This window comes from Macaca fascicularis, chromosome 1, assembly GCF_037993035.2.
Source record: "Macaca fascicularis isolate 582-1 chromosome 1, T2T-MFA8v1.1".
NCBI classification, from domain to species: domain Eukaryota; kingdom Metazoa; phylum Chordata; class Mammalia; order Primates; family Cercopithecidae; genus Macaca; species Macaca fascicularis.
Window position 1 is genome coordinate 142,048,752 of NC_088375.1, and position 14,204 is coordinate 142,062,955.

General features: G+C 41.0%; 1 protein-coding gene across 2 annotated transcripts in view; it reads right to left on the bottom strand.

The window, feature by feature from the left end:
* Window positions 1-227: 227 nt before the first annotated feature.
* The window catches only part of RPAP2 (RNA polymerase II associated protein 2), an 89,977-nt gene continuing 76,000 nt past the window's right edge, over window positions 228-14,204 (bottom strand). For both annotated transcript variants that reach the window (XM_074001673.1, XM_005542739.5), the window contains 2 exons: window positions 7,068-7,217; window positions 228-3,072 (listed from right to left, as the gene is read on the bottom strand). In XM_074001673.1, coding sequence (XP_073857774.1) covers window position 3,072; window positions 7,068-7,217 — 151 coding nt within the window. In that variant the 3' untranslated portion in view covers window positions 228-3,071. The remainder of the gene's footprint in view (window positions 3,073-7,067; window positions 7,218-14,204) is intronic.

Below are 14,204 nucleotides of genomic sequence, written 5' to 3' on the forward strand. Positions count from 1 at the left end.
GGTTGCTCTTCTCGAGGAGTATCTTTGTGGTGTTCTCTGTATTTTCTGAATTTGAATGTTGGCCTGCCTTGCTAGGTTGGGGAAGCTTTCCTGGATAATATCCTGAAGAGTGTTTTCTAACTTGGTTCTATTCTCCCCATCACTTTCGGGTACACCAATCAAACATAGATTTGGTCTTTTCATATAGTCCCATATTTCTTGGAGGCTTTGTTCGTTTCTTTTCACTCTTTTTTTCTCTAATCTTGTCCTCTCACTTTATTTCATTAATTTGATCTTCAATCACTGATATCCTTTCTTCTGCTTGATCGAATTGGCTACTGACGCTTGTGTATATTTCACGAAGTTCTCGTACTGTGGTTTTCAGCTCCATCTGGTCATTTAAGCTCTTCTCTACACTGGTTATTCTAGTTAGCCATTCGTCTAACCTTTTTTCAAGGTTTTTAGCTTCCTTGCAATGCATTAGAACACGCTCCTTTAGCTCAGAGAAGTTTGTTATTACCGACCTTCTGAAGCCTACTTCTGTCAACTCATCAAACTCATTCTCTGTCCACTTTTGTTCCCTTGCTAGCAAGGAGTTGTGTTCCTTTGGAGGAGAAGAGGCGTTCTGGTTTTTGGAATTTTCAGCCTTTCTGCTCTGGTTTCTCCCCATCTTTGTTGTTTTATCTACCTTTGGTCTTTGATGTTGGTGTCCTACGGATGGGGTTTTGGTGTGGACGTCATTTTTGTTGATGTTGATGCTATTCCTTTCTGTTAGTTTTCCTTCTAACAGAGAGGCCCCTTAGCTGCAGGTCTGTTGGAGTTTGCTGGAGGTCCACTCCAGACCGTTTGCCTGGGTATCACCAGCGGAGGCTGCAGAACAGCAAATAATACTGCCTGATTCTTCCTGTGAAGCTTTGTCCCAGAGGGGCATCCACCTGTATGAGGTGACTGTTGGCCCCTACTGGGAGATGTCTCCCAGTCAGGCTATATGGGGGTCAGGGACCCACTTTAGGTCTGTTCATTATTGGAGCTCGAATGCCATGCTGGGAGAACCACTGCCTTCTTCAGAGCTTTCAGGCAGGGATGTTTAAGTCTGGAGAAGCTGTCTGCTGCCTTTTGTTCAGATATGCCCTGCCCCCAGAGGTGGAATCTAGAGAGGCTATAGGCCTTGCTGAGCTGTGGTGGCCTCCACACAGTTTGAGCTTCCCTGCCACTTTGTTTATACCGTGAGCATAGAACCGCCTACTCAAGTGTCAGCAATGGGGGACGCCCCACCCCGCCAAGCTCCCATGTCGCAGATCGATCTCAGAGTGCTGGCGCTAGTAGCGAGCAAGGCTCTGTGGGCATGGGACCCACTGAACCAGGCATGAGAGGGATCTCCTGGTCTGCCAGTTGCGAAGACCATGGGAAAAGAGCAGTATTTGGGCAGGAGTGTACCCCTCCTCCAGGTATAGTCACTTAGAGCTTCCCTTGGCTAGGAAAGGGAAATCCCCTGACCCCTTGGTGCTTCCCAGGTGAGGTGATGCCCCACCTTGCTTCAGCTCACCCTCTGTGGGCTGCACCCACTGTCCAACCAGTCCCAGTGAGATGAACTAGGTACTTCAGTTGGAAATGCAGAAATCACCCATCTTTTGTGTCCATCCTGCTGGGAGCTGTAGACTACAGCTGTTCCTGTTCAGCCATCTTCAATTTTTTTTTTTAATTTTTATTTTTTGTGGAGACAGGGTCTCACTTTGTTGCCCAGTCTGGTCTTGAATTCCTGGGCTCAAGCAGTCCTCCTGCCACTGCCTCCAAAGTGCCAGAACTAAAGGCATGAGCCACCATGCCCAGCCCTCTCGAATGTTTTATAGTTTTCATTATACAAGTCTTGTACTTCTTTTGTTAAATTTATTCCTAAGTATTTAATTCTCTTCGGTGCTATTGTGAAGACAATTTTCTTTATTTCATTTTTGGAGTTTTCTGAATAGAAAACACAATTGATCTTTTGTATATTGATTATTGTAGCCTGTGACCTTGCTGAACTTGATTAATTCTATTATACTATGATTTTTTGTTGTGGTTAGACCCTTACACAATCAAATGAGCTTAAAAAAAATTGTCAAAGTGACCCCAGAGCAACAACAGGATGACAGTAGCCTTTGTCCACACAGAGATAAAGTTTAGTTTTTGCAGTCCTTCTCCATAAAGATTATATGCCAATTCTATGGCTGACTGCCAGTTCTCTGGCCTACTGCCATACAACCTGAACTGAAGTCCAGAAGGTTTAGGTGACTGGGCCACAGAGCTAATTACTGGTGGAGCCAAGAAGAGAAATTATATCCCTACTTCCTTGCCCACTAAGCTCCCCATTCCAGTGGGCTGCTTTCTGGTCCTTTTCCATGATTGGGCTTCAGCAGCTGTCATTTCCTCCAGTGTCCAAGAGTATTTCCTTGGCCTTCCAGTAAAGCTCCCCAAGTTGTCTGCGGCCCCCCTCAACCATTAACTTGCCTACTTGATACACATTTTGAAAAGCAATCTAAATTCTAGAAATTGTCTCTCCTGCAAACAAACTACAGATTCCATTTAAAACATTTCCATGAGTCCAGAAAGTTCTGGGATTTTCCTGTTTTGGACTAGACTTCCAAATGGCTTCATCTTAAATTGCATTTATTGACCTAATTGTTTACTGATCTTTAGAATTTAGAATTTAGATTGGGAGGTCAAAATCATAATTTTCTCAATTTTTTTGGCAAACTGATATGATGGCTGGAATCATCCAGAAAAAGTAGACATCATTATATTTTCTTGAATATTCATTCAAGTTTCAATTTAATACTTAAACATTCATTTTCAAATAAAAATACTATGCCTTGTAGCTAGGGATGAAAGACTTGGTTATCCTTGTTGGAGTAATGACTCTCCTCTATCTGGGGAGGCCATCCTCTGCAGTTGGAGACTGAGGGACTGGGAGATGGGAGGTTGAAACTTAAAGAGGTAAAGGTCTGTCTTGGAATAAAGCTCTAGTTATCAGTCACCACCAGACCATCATGGTGGCTAGAATTCCAGAAACGGTGAATAGAAGTTCATCTTCTATTTTGTCTTCATGGAATATATCTGTGAAGCAAAAAAAGGACACTTTGAATAAAACATGTATTGGGAGGCCAAGGCAAGCAGATCACGAGGTCAGGAGTTTGAGACCAACCTGGCCAGCATGGTGAAACCCCCATCTCTACTAAAAATTTAAAAAAAAAAAAAAAAAAAAATTTAGCCACTACGGTGGCATGCACCTGTAGTCCCATCTACTTGGGGGGCTGAGGCAGGAGAATTGCTTGAACCCGGGAGGCAGAGATTGCAGTAAGCCGAGATTGCACCATTGCACTCCAGTCCGGGTGACAGAGCAAGACTCCATCTCAAAAAAAACCCAAAAAACAAAACGACAAAAAATATGTAAAGTATTTTACTAGCTGTTGTAGACACTGTATGTCTTGTCAATATTCATTCCATTTTTTCCCCATTATGTATATTCTACCCAACAACAGTTTGGGTGGAATAGACTGAGCTTCATATTCAACTTGAGGGCTAAGTTTTGACTGATCTAGGTCAACTGGAAAAGCCCTTCTCTTTCCTTCATCCTTGACCAGAAAGATTTCATTAGCTCCTTCCCTCATCCTTTGCCAGAATGATTTCGTCACAGCATTCCCATGACCCCATGAATTGGTTCAGGGGTGTCCTCAATCAGCATGAAGTTCAAGACTCTCACCAAGACAGTGTGGTATGCTGTATATAAAACTGGAGCCTACTGAACATTTTTGCCCCTCTGGTAGACAGCTTCTAAGATATCCCCCAATGGCTGCTGTCTCCTGGTATTCATGCCCTTGTATAATCCTCTCTCTCACCTTGAGTATGGGCTAGACCTACTGACTAGTTTCTAACAGAACACAGCAAAAGTGATGGGATGTCACTTCTGAGATTAGTTATTAATACAAAAAGACTGTGGCTTCCATCATGGGTATCCTCTCTCACTGGCTCACTCCGAGGGAAGCCACATGCCATGCTGTGAGGTGCACTCTAGAGAGGCCTATGGGCAAGGGATTAGGGGAGGTTTCTAGACAACAGTGAGAAACTGAGACCCTGAGTTCAACAGTCTATAAGGAGCGCGATCCTGCCAACAATTCCTGCCAACAACCACCTGAATGAGCCTGAAAGGAGATCTTCCATTCTAGCCTTCAGGTGACATCATAGCGCTGGCTGATAGCTTAACTGTAACATCAGGAAAGACCCTGAACCAGAGGCTCCCAGTTCAACTGCACCTAGATTCCTGACTCATAGAAACTGTGACATAAAAAATGTTTGTTGCTTTAAGCCACAAACATCTTTTTTTTTTTTTTTTGGAAAAATTTGTTAGTAGCAAAAGTTAACTAATATACCACATTAACAAAAGGTAGTTGGAAATGGATTTTTTTCCTGTTATTCACAGCTGAAAGCATATTAATATACTAGGTAGTAATCTTGAAAAGGTTACTAGATATTAAAATCTCTAGACTCAAATGAATTTACCATGGCATACCAAAATCATGCAAACAAAAAAACCTTCTATCCTTCCACTCACAACCATCTTCATTTCTCATATGGAAAATTATGTAATAAGGGTTATTCATTCATAATCCTTTATAATACTGACAAAGTAATCTGGGCCAAGATTTACCTTTGATTACTTAAGCAAATGAACAATGTAAATAAATAATGATCATAGGGGAACTATTAAGTCCACTTAAAACATCTACTGTTGAAAGTCCTTAAAACTACTTTAACACCATCTGTTTATGTACAAGTTTAAAATATGCTAGTTAAAATGATTTTTAATTGATATCTATTCATTACAGCAGGTTTAGAAGGACTTCTGGCTAGGCACTGTTTGCTCTCAGTCTGAAATAGAAACCTCTTTTTTTTTTTTTTTGAGACAGGGTCTTGCTCTGGTGCCCAGGCTGGATTGCAGTGGTGTGATCATGGCTCACTGCAGCCTCAAACTCCTGGGCTCAAGAAATCCTCCTGCCTCAGCCTCTCGAGTAGCTGGGATTACAGGCAGGTGCCACCTGTAGGCAACCATATCTGCTAATTTTTTTATTTTTTGTAGAGACAGGATCTCTACAAAACTGGGCAACTTTGTTGCTCAGACTGGTCTTGAACTTCTGGGCTCAAGTGATCCTCCCACCTTGGCCTCCCAAAGTGCTGGAATTTTAGGCATGAGCTACTGCACCCAGCCAAGAAACCTTTCAACCAATGTACAAAAGATGTCATGGACTGAGGAGTATGATTGGTTTAACCTCCAACCTCTCTGTATTCTTTAAGGGCCTTTGAATGCTATGCTTATACAAACCAACCCAAGTTCACGCCTTCAGTAAAAGCCTTTGCTATATAGTGTCCTCAGAGTAGCAGGATCACTTGAAAAGACCATTGGGTATAAGATGAGGGGCAATTACAGTGCTAATTCCTTTTTTTTTTTTTTTTTTTGAGATGGAGTTTTGCACCGTCAGCCAGGCTGGAGTGCAGTGGCACAATCTTGGCTCACTGCGACCTCCACCTCCTGAGTTCAAGTGGTTCTCCTGCCTCAGCCTCCCAAGTAGCTGGGATTACAGGCACCTGCCACCACGCCCAGCTAATTTTTGTATTTTTAGCAGAGACAGGGTTTCACCATGTTGGCCAGGCTGGTCTTGAAATCCTGACCTCAGGTGATCCGCCTGCCTCAGTCTCCCAAAGTGCTGGGATTACAGGCATTAGCCACTGCGCACCCGGTCCGGTATTCTTTCTTAATCACCAAAATCACCTCTTTCAAATATCCTTCCTGTATATTTAGAGATTTGGTTAAAGATTGTTTTAGAGGCTTGGGTGCGGTGGCTCACGCTTGTAATCCCAGCACTTTGGGAGGCCAATGCAGGTAGATCATGAGGTCAAGAGATCAAGACCATCCTGGCCAACATGGTGAAACCCCATCTCTACTAAAAATACAAAAATTAGCTAGGCATGGTGGTGCACACCTGTAGTCCCAGTTACTAGGGAGGCTGAGGCAGGAGAATCGCTTGAACCGGGAGGCAGGTGTTGCAGTGAGCTGAGATGGCGCCACTGCACTCCAGCCTGGTGACAAAGTGAGACTCTGTCTCAAAAAAAAAAAGATTGTTTTATAAAAATTCAAAAAATAAAAAAATATTAAATGACAGACATCAAGTATGCTTCTGGGAAAGAGATGGGATTAGAGGCAGAGGTGGAGGGGGAATGTTCCTTTTAATGCAATCTGTATTGCTTAATTTTTATTTTACAACATTTTGTATTGCTTTTATAATTTAAAAAATGTTTAAAAAAAAAAAAGAAGAAGAAGAAAAAAGAAAATGCTCCCTGACAGAATCTCATTGGCAGTTTAGGATGAATTCCCTCAATTATAACATTAAATCAGTACCTATCTGAGCATGCACTTTGGAATTGTGTGAAATGAGAAGGAAGGAAGGAATAGATGGAAAGTTATGATTAAGCCAGGACATGGAAGGGAATATTCCGATTGGCAGTTCTGAAAGAGGAAAGGGTTTGGGATAGTAGGAGAGGGCTGTGTATCTCAGAACAGAGTTAGGATTCAACAGAGCCAGACTTGTAAATTCACCTGCTTATCTGTACATGAAATGACTAAGGTATTGGCTGGGTAGGGGGTGATTTCACTGAAAGGGGCAGTAGGATGAGGATGTTCCCAATGGATCACTGCAGTAGCTGGGTTGAAGTAAACTGCTACTTCCTGGGAAGAAACTTATCAGATGGGACATGTGGGATAGCCTATGCTTGAGTATGAAACTGATAATGCGGCGTTTCCTGGACTGCAAAAAACAGAACTGTTGTAGCCTACAAGAGAGAAATGCAACAAATATGGGGCACAAAGTAAGTAGACAGGAAGTGACTGAGGCAGCTGAGAACTAAGGGATACCATGTCCTTCCTTAGCAAACTGAGGGCATCTTGAGGTCTGTACTTGGTTTTTACAATTTCCAATTTAAAAAAAAAAAAAAAAAAGCCAATCCACGTAGGCAACAAATGAAGAATAAAAAACAGAATAAAACACAATCCAACTTACCACTCTGGTAAACAGCTGGTTCTAAATATGATGGTTAAACTTTCAAGGTCTTCATTCTTTAGATGTAATTCTTCAAGCAGGGTGTCTAGAAACCGTGTAAACACCATACCTTCTTGAGAATGTTTCTGAATGCCAAGAATTGGGGTCAGTCTGAAACAACAAAAAATACTAAATGCATATCCATGAAATGATAAGGGCACAGGGACTCCTATCTTCAACATGGCAGATAAAATTTTATGAGAATAATAAGGTATCTTTGATTTAACAAAACTCCCAGAGAGAAGGCTTTACTAACAAAGGCAGAAGTGAAGTCTCAGGAAAAGACTGAAAGATCAAACATTAAGTATGAAAGAGGTATAAAAGCCTAAATCTATAATATGTTTGTTGTTCTTCATTCCAGCAAAAACTACTAAAATTCTGCTCAGAAAATGAACTCTTTCCATTTGGGAAAGGGAGGTTACAAAAGGAGTTTAGAGCTGAGAACTGCTTGAAAAACATACTTATATTAGATGTTTGGATTATATCACCTAAAAAGACAATAATAAACAAAACAAGATTATCTTTTGAATGAAATTTTATTTTATTTTATTTTATTTTTTTTGAGGCAGAGTCTCGCTTCTGTCGTCCAGGCTGGAGTGCAGTGGCACAATCTCGGCTCACTGCAACCTCCACCTCCTGGGTTCAAGCGATTCTCCTGCTTCAGCCTCCCGAGTAGTTGGGATTACAGGTGCTCGACACCATGCCCGGCTAATTTTTGTTTCTTTGGTAGAGACATGGTTTCACCATGTTGGCCAGGCTGGTTTTGAACTCCTGGCCTCAGGCGATCCACCAGCCTCAGCCTCCCAAAGTGTTAGGATTACAGGCGTGAGCCACCGTGCCTGGTCGACATTTTTATATTTATTTATTATTATTATTATTTATTTTTTATTTTTTGAGAGAGAGTCTTGCTCTGTCACCCAGGCTGGAATGCAGTGGTGCAATCTCAGCTCACAGCAACCTCCCGGGTTCAAGCAATTCTCCTGCCTCAGCCTCCTGAGTAGCTGGGACTACAAGTGTGTGCCACCACGCCTGGCTAATTTTTGTATTTTTAGTAGAGATGGGGTTTCACCATGTTGGCCAGGCTGGTCTTGAACTCCTGACCTGAAGCAATATACCCGCCTTGGCCTCCCAAAGTGCTGGGATTACAAGTGTGAGCCACCGCACCTGGCTAACATTTTTCTTTTTAAAACACTAAATAAATGAATTACGTCTCGTAAGGCACTTCATACTAATTCTGTAAGAAACTATGCTTTTTTTCTCTAACCATTTGCAGTAAGTACTCCTAAAGATTGACTCTGCACAATGGAATTTTAAAAGTAATTTAAACTGAAATGTGATCAGTACATGATTTTTAAAAACTGAGAAATATCTATTCTAATTACAAAGATTAAAGACCTTGACTTCTCATAAATATATATATTTTTTTCTCTAGAGAGTATGCGTCTCAGAGTTCTTACAAGTTACATTCCTAGAAAGCTTTTTGGGAGAAAATTCTTTTCTCCCCAAATAGTTTTATACTTCTCACAAAGCTCTTTCAGATATTTATTTAACCTTGGTTATTTGCCTGGGCATATTTAATAAAAATAAAATAACTCTCAAATTTAAATCAATAAAGCTCAAGAAATCAGAGCGGATCAGTTCCACAGTAGTCAGTGTGGAATATAAGTGTTTTCTGAGAGGCAGATTTTCTTCCTTGCTTAGCCATCCTATACTGGAAGTAGAAGTAAAAGGGAAAATTTGTCAGAATTGTCTAAAGATGGCCAGGACTTCCAGAGGAGGTGGGAAATTCTCTATATCCCTGAAGTATTTTCGCAAGAACTGGAGATGAGATGACTGCAATGGTCCAATGAAATCCATAGAATTATAACTGGGAAAATTGCTATTGTGCATTCCTTTACCATCTCTCCTGTATTTCTTTGCAGCTAGGGGATGGAGTACCAAGTTCTCAGACTTCATGAGCTTTGTCTGCACATATTCCCCAAAGGTAGTTCATACTGAGAAATAGGACAACCCAAGTATTCCAATGCCAAGCCCGAGCTGGGTTTAGAGATAAACGTAGAGTTGTGGCCAGCTTTTTTTCTGAGGCATTTTCCCGTAGAGAAGGTGGAACCCAGAAGCTAACTCTAGCTTTTCCAGTACTTAAGTGATGTCAACATTTAAAATATAAGTTGCTACTTCCCCATAATAAGACCAAGAATAAGGGATGGGATAACACTGGCTAAAATAAAACCAGGAAGTCCAAGTTGGGTGAATCAAATATGCCAACTCCATAGAAACCTAGTTTTTGTGTATATTTAAAGTGGTACTGGCCGGGTGTGATGGCTCATGCCTGTAATCCCAGCACTTTGGGAGGCCGAGGTGTGCAGGTCATTTGAGGTCAGGAGTTCAAAACCAGCCTGGCCAACATGGTGAAACCCCATCTCTACTAAAAAGTACAAAAAAAAAAAAAATAGCCCGGCGTGGTGGTGGGCACCTCTAATCCCAGCTACTTGGGAGGCTGAGGCAGGAGAATCGCTTGAACCCAGGAGGCAGAGGTTGCAGTGAGCAGAGATCACACTGCTGCATTCCAGCCTGGGCAACAAGTGAGACTCCATCTCAAAAATAAATGAATGGATGGATGAATAAATAAATAATGTGATATTTATTTGACATATCCAAAACAACTTCTCTGACTTTCATGGAGATTAGTATTTGGCTCATATGTGAAAATAAGGTTTTCTCAATTCTTTCTCAAACTGCAATTAGTACTTAAAACAAGTGTCCAAACTTAATTTAGAAATAAATGGTGACTACTAGATTTCTCAATCTGTGTGCCTATATGAGAATAGCAAATGTGAAGAGTTATTACAGAGAAACAGCTTGTAAGAGCTGCTCCTCTATCAACTGCCTTAGTTACAAACTATTTTAGAAATAATAACAATTCTCTAGACAACCTGTAAGGCTAAAATGATTCTATAAATTACTAAAATCAAAAATTACTAAAATTTCTGTTTATAAAGAAATCCTTGGATTAACGAGAAACTTTAGCTAGGAGAAAACATACAAACACAAAAGGAAAGCAAGGACACAATCCCACTACATGTTTCTGAGCCCATGGCAAATACTGCTCATCCATCAGGCATTCTTTTCTTAATGAGCTAGGACCTGCTTTGAGAATTCTCAAAACAGGACTCCGAACAACCATTTCAACTGTTTAGGGCTGGCTTTTGAGATGAAACCTATTCCCTCCCAGTCTAACTACAAGCCCTAGAGGAACTATGTACACAACCCAATTATTATTATTTTTTGAGACAAAGTCTCGCTCTGTCATCAGGCTGGAGTGCAGTGGCATGATCTTGGCTCACTGCAACCTTTGCCTCCCGGGTTCAAGAGATTCTCCTGCCTCAGTCTCCTGAGTAGCTGGACTACAGGCATGTGCCACCACGCCCAGCTAATGTTTGTATTTTTAGTACAGAAGGGGTTTCATCATATTGGTCAGGATGGAATCGATCTCTCGACCTCGTGATCCACCCGCCTCAGCCTCCCAAAGTGCTGAGATTACAGGCATGAGCCACCTCGCCTGGCCTACACAACCCAATTCTAATCCTAGCCCTGCCAGGAATGCTTGTATGACTTGGGGCAAGTTGCATCTCAAAGCCTTAGGGTCGATCTATAAAATGGGGCTGATAATACTAAAATACCTTAAAAGATTATTGAAAAATTCAAATGGGATACTGTAGAGGAATAGCTCTTTTTATCAAGTATAGTATTGGTTATATTATCAACTAACATTTACCATGTGCTACTTATGAGTACTTACCATGTACTATGTTCTAAACATGGATTATCTCCTTTAACTGTATAGAGATCCTAAGGGATGTAGTTATCACCTCCATTTAACAGACAAGGAAATAAAGGCCTAAAAAATAGAAGTATCTTCCCCAAGGTCACAAAGATAGTAAGTAGCAGGTTGGGGCTTTGAACCTAAACAATTTATCTCAAAAAGCCCAAACTCTCAGCTAATATGCTAGCTTTCATTCTTTGTAGACTATAAAGTGCTATAAATTGTTACTTGCCTGACTTATGTGTACTGAGCCCTCAATGAACATGCAGAAGGAACAGAATGATTTAAATTTGCTTTAGAGAACTACAGAACTACAGATATAAAAATGGCAAGTAGTTGGGAGGCAGAAGGAAGTGCTGATAGAGAAATCACACAAAGTCTGGTGTCTGGTGGAGACAAGAATATCAACTTGGGGCCTAGAGATTTCTACAGCAAGTCATCAAACAGATAGATAGCAATCCTCAGGCATCTGGAGACAGGATTTCCTGACTATTCTTAACACGTGAGCCCTAACTGTTGCTGCATAATTATACTCTTGGAAAGTTTAGCCAGTAAGGAAATAAGATTTCCTTTAATCTTATTTATTCCCTTGTATTTCCCTTTTAATCTTTAACTGAAAAGACTCTTCCTCCATCAGTCCCTAATGGAATATAAATGATTATAGATCTATATAATATAGTCATCTCTCAGTATCTGTTGGGGATTGGCTCCAGGACCTCCCATGGAAATAAAATTCTGAGGGTGTTCATTCAGGTCCTTGATATAAAATAGCATAGTATTTGCATATAACCTATGCACACCCTCCCATATACTCTAAATCATTTCTACATTACTTATAACATCTAATACTATGTAAGTGTTATGTAAATAGTTATACTGTATTTTTAAGGGGAAAATGACAAGAACAAATGTCCATATGTATTCAAAGCAGATGCAGTTTTTTCTTTCCCTGAATATTTTAATTTTTTTTTTTTTGAGATAGAGTCTCACTCTGTCACCCACGGTGGAGTGCAATGGTGCTATCTTGGCTCACTGCAACCTCTGCCTCCTGGGTTCAAGTGATTTTCAGGCCTCTGCCTCCTGAGTAGCTGGGACTACAGGTGCACGCCACCACACCCATCCATTTATTTATTTATTTATTTATTTATTTATTTGAGACAGAGTCTCACCCTGTTGCCAGGCTGGAGTGCAGTGGCTCTATCTTGGCTCACTGCAACCTCCGCCTCCTGAGTAGCTGAGATTGTAGGTGTCCACCACCACACCCAGCTAATTTTTGTATTTTTACTAGAGACGGGATTTCACCATGTTGGCCAGACTGGTCTTCAACTCCTGACCTCAAATGATCCGCCCGCCTAGGCCTCCCAAAGTGCTGGGATTACGGGCTTGAGCCACCACGCCTGTCCAATTTTTTGTATTTTTAGTAGAGAAAGGCTTTCACCATGTTGCCCAGGCTGGTCTTAAACTCCTGAGCTCAGGCAATCCACCTGCCTCAGCCTCCCAAAGTGCTAAGATTACAGGCGTGAGCCACTGCACTGGCCCTTTCCCTGAATATTTCTGATCTGTGGTTCACCGAATCCACAGTTGCAGAACCCCTGTGTACAAAGAACCAACTGTATTAGCTTTCTAAGAGTTATAAGTTGACAAATTATTTTTGGAATTAGGTGATGTATAAGTGAATAAATACTATAATAGTTCCTGTGTATCTCTAAATATTAATCCAGTTGGAACAGTTCCTGTGTATCTCTAAATATTAATCCAGTTGGACTACTTCTGGAGTCATGTAAAACTTGTATTATTTTTAAGATGCTGAACCCTGAACATCTAATGTATAATTTTATGAATGATTCATTCAAGAGTATTATGATTTGCTTTTATTTCCAAAGTAATTTACATTCAAAATTGAATAATGCTTTATTACTTAATAGCACAGATTCCTTGCCCCATCTATTTTAATTTATTTATTAAATTTTATTTTATTTCAGTGGTTTTGGGGGAGCAGGTGGTTTTTGCTCACATAGATAAGATCTTTAGAGGTGATTTCTGAGATTCTGGTGCACCCGTCACCCGAGCAGTATACACTGTATCCAATGTGCAGATTTTTTAATCCCTCACCCCCTCTCACCCATCAACTTTAATGTTTTATCACTTAATAGCAATTAACTACCTGCAAGCTTTTCCAGTCTGGCTGCTTACTGGGCATTTTCTGAATTCCATGTTATCTCTGTAGCAAGAGGCTCCGTGTCTCCTTGCATAGATGAATCAGAAGCGAGATCATAACATTTTATCCGCCTACTGTGGTTTTGATCAACTATAAGAATTGGTTGTAGCTATTGCCAAAGATGCTACTAACTACTGGGATTCTTTTTAGGGCACATACTGCCCTAATGATAGGTATCATTGGACTAACTCGAGTTTGAGGACCTATCTGATGTAGAGGTCCAAGCACTGAGCTTGGAGACAAGGTTCTATTCGGAGTGTGCTTTTGTTAGTAGTGACCATGCAAGGGGACTTTGTAAACCACAAAGCACCGAGCAACGCAGTCCCTATATGTGCATAGAAACAGGCCCAGTGAAAAATGAACAGACTTAATACGGGAACTGTTCTTTTCATGGTCAGTAATGGTCTCCTAACTTCCACTTCTGAAAGCCTCTTCTGTGTTCTCTTCCTAGTTAACTGAAGTATTGGATGTTTCTGATCACTTCCTCCCTTCCTAGAATTCTCCTCCTCTTAGTCATGGTTCTTCTCCTACCCCTGATTCTTTATAATCTCTCTTGTTGGCTTCTCAATGTAATATAATAGGTCCATGGACAACCCATGATCCACAGGCCAAATTGGGCTTCCCATTTATTTCAAATATGGCCATAACCATTTATTTACATATTCTATAGTTGCTTTCATGCTGCAACAGCAGAATCAAGTAGTTGCAACTGTAGTGCCAGCAAAGACAAACACATTTACGATCTAGACCTTTACCAAAGTTTGCCAACCCCTATACTAATTATATACAGCTTTAAGTATTATTTTTTGAGACCAAGTTTCGCTCTTGTCGCCCAGACTGGAGTGCAATGGCATGATCTCCGCTCACTGCAACCTCCGCCTCCTGGGTTCAAGCAATTCTTCAGCCCTCAGAGTCCCGAGTAGCTGGGATTACAGGTGCGCCACCAGCATGCCCAGCTACTTTTTTTTTTTTTTTTTTTTTGTATTTTTAGTAGAGATGAGGTTTCACCATGTTGGCCAGGCTGCTCTCGAACTCCTGACCTCAGGTGATCTGCCCA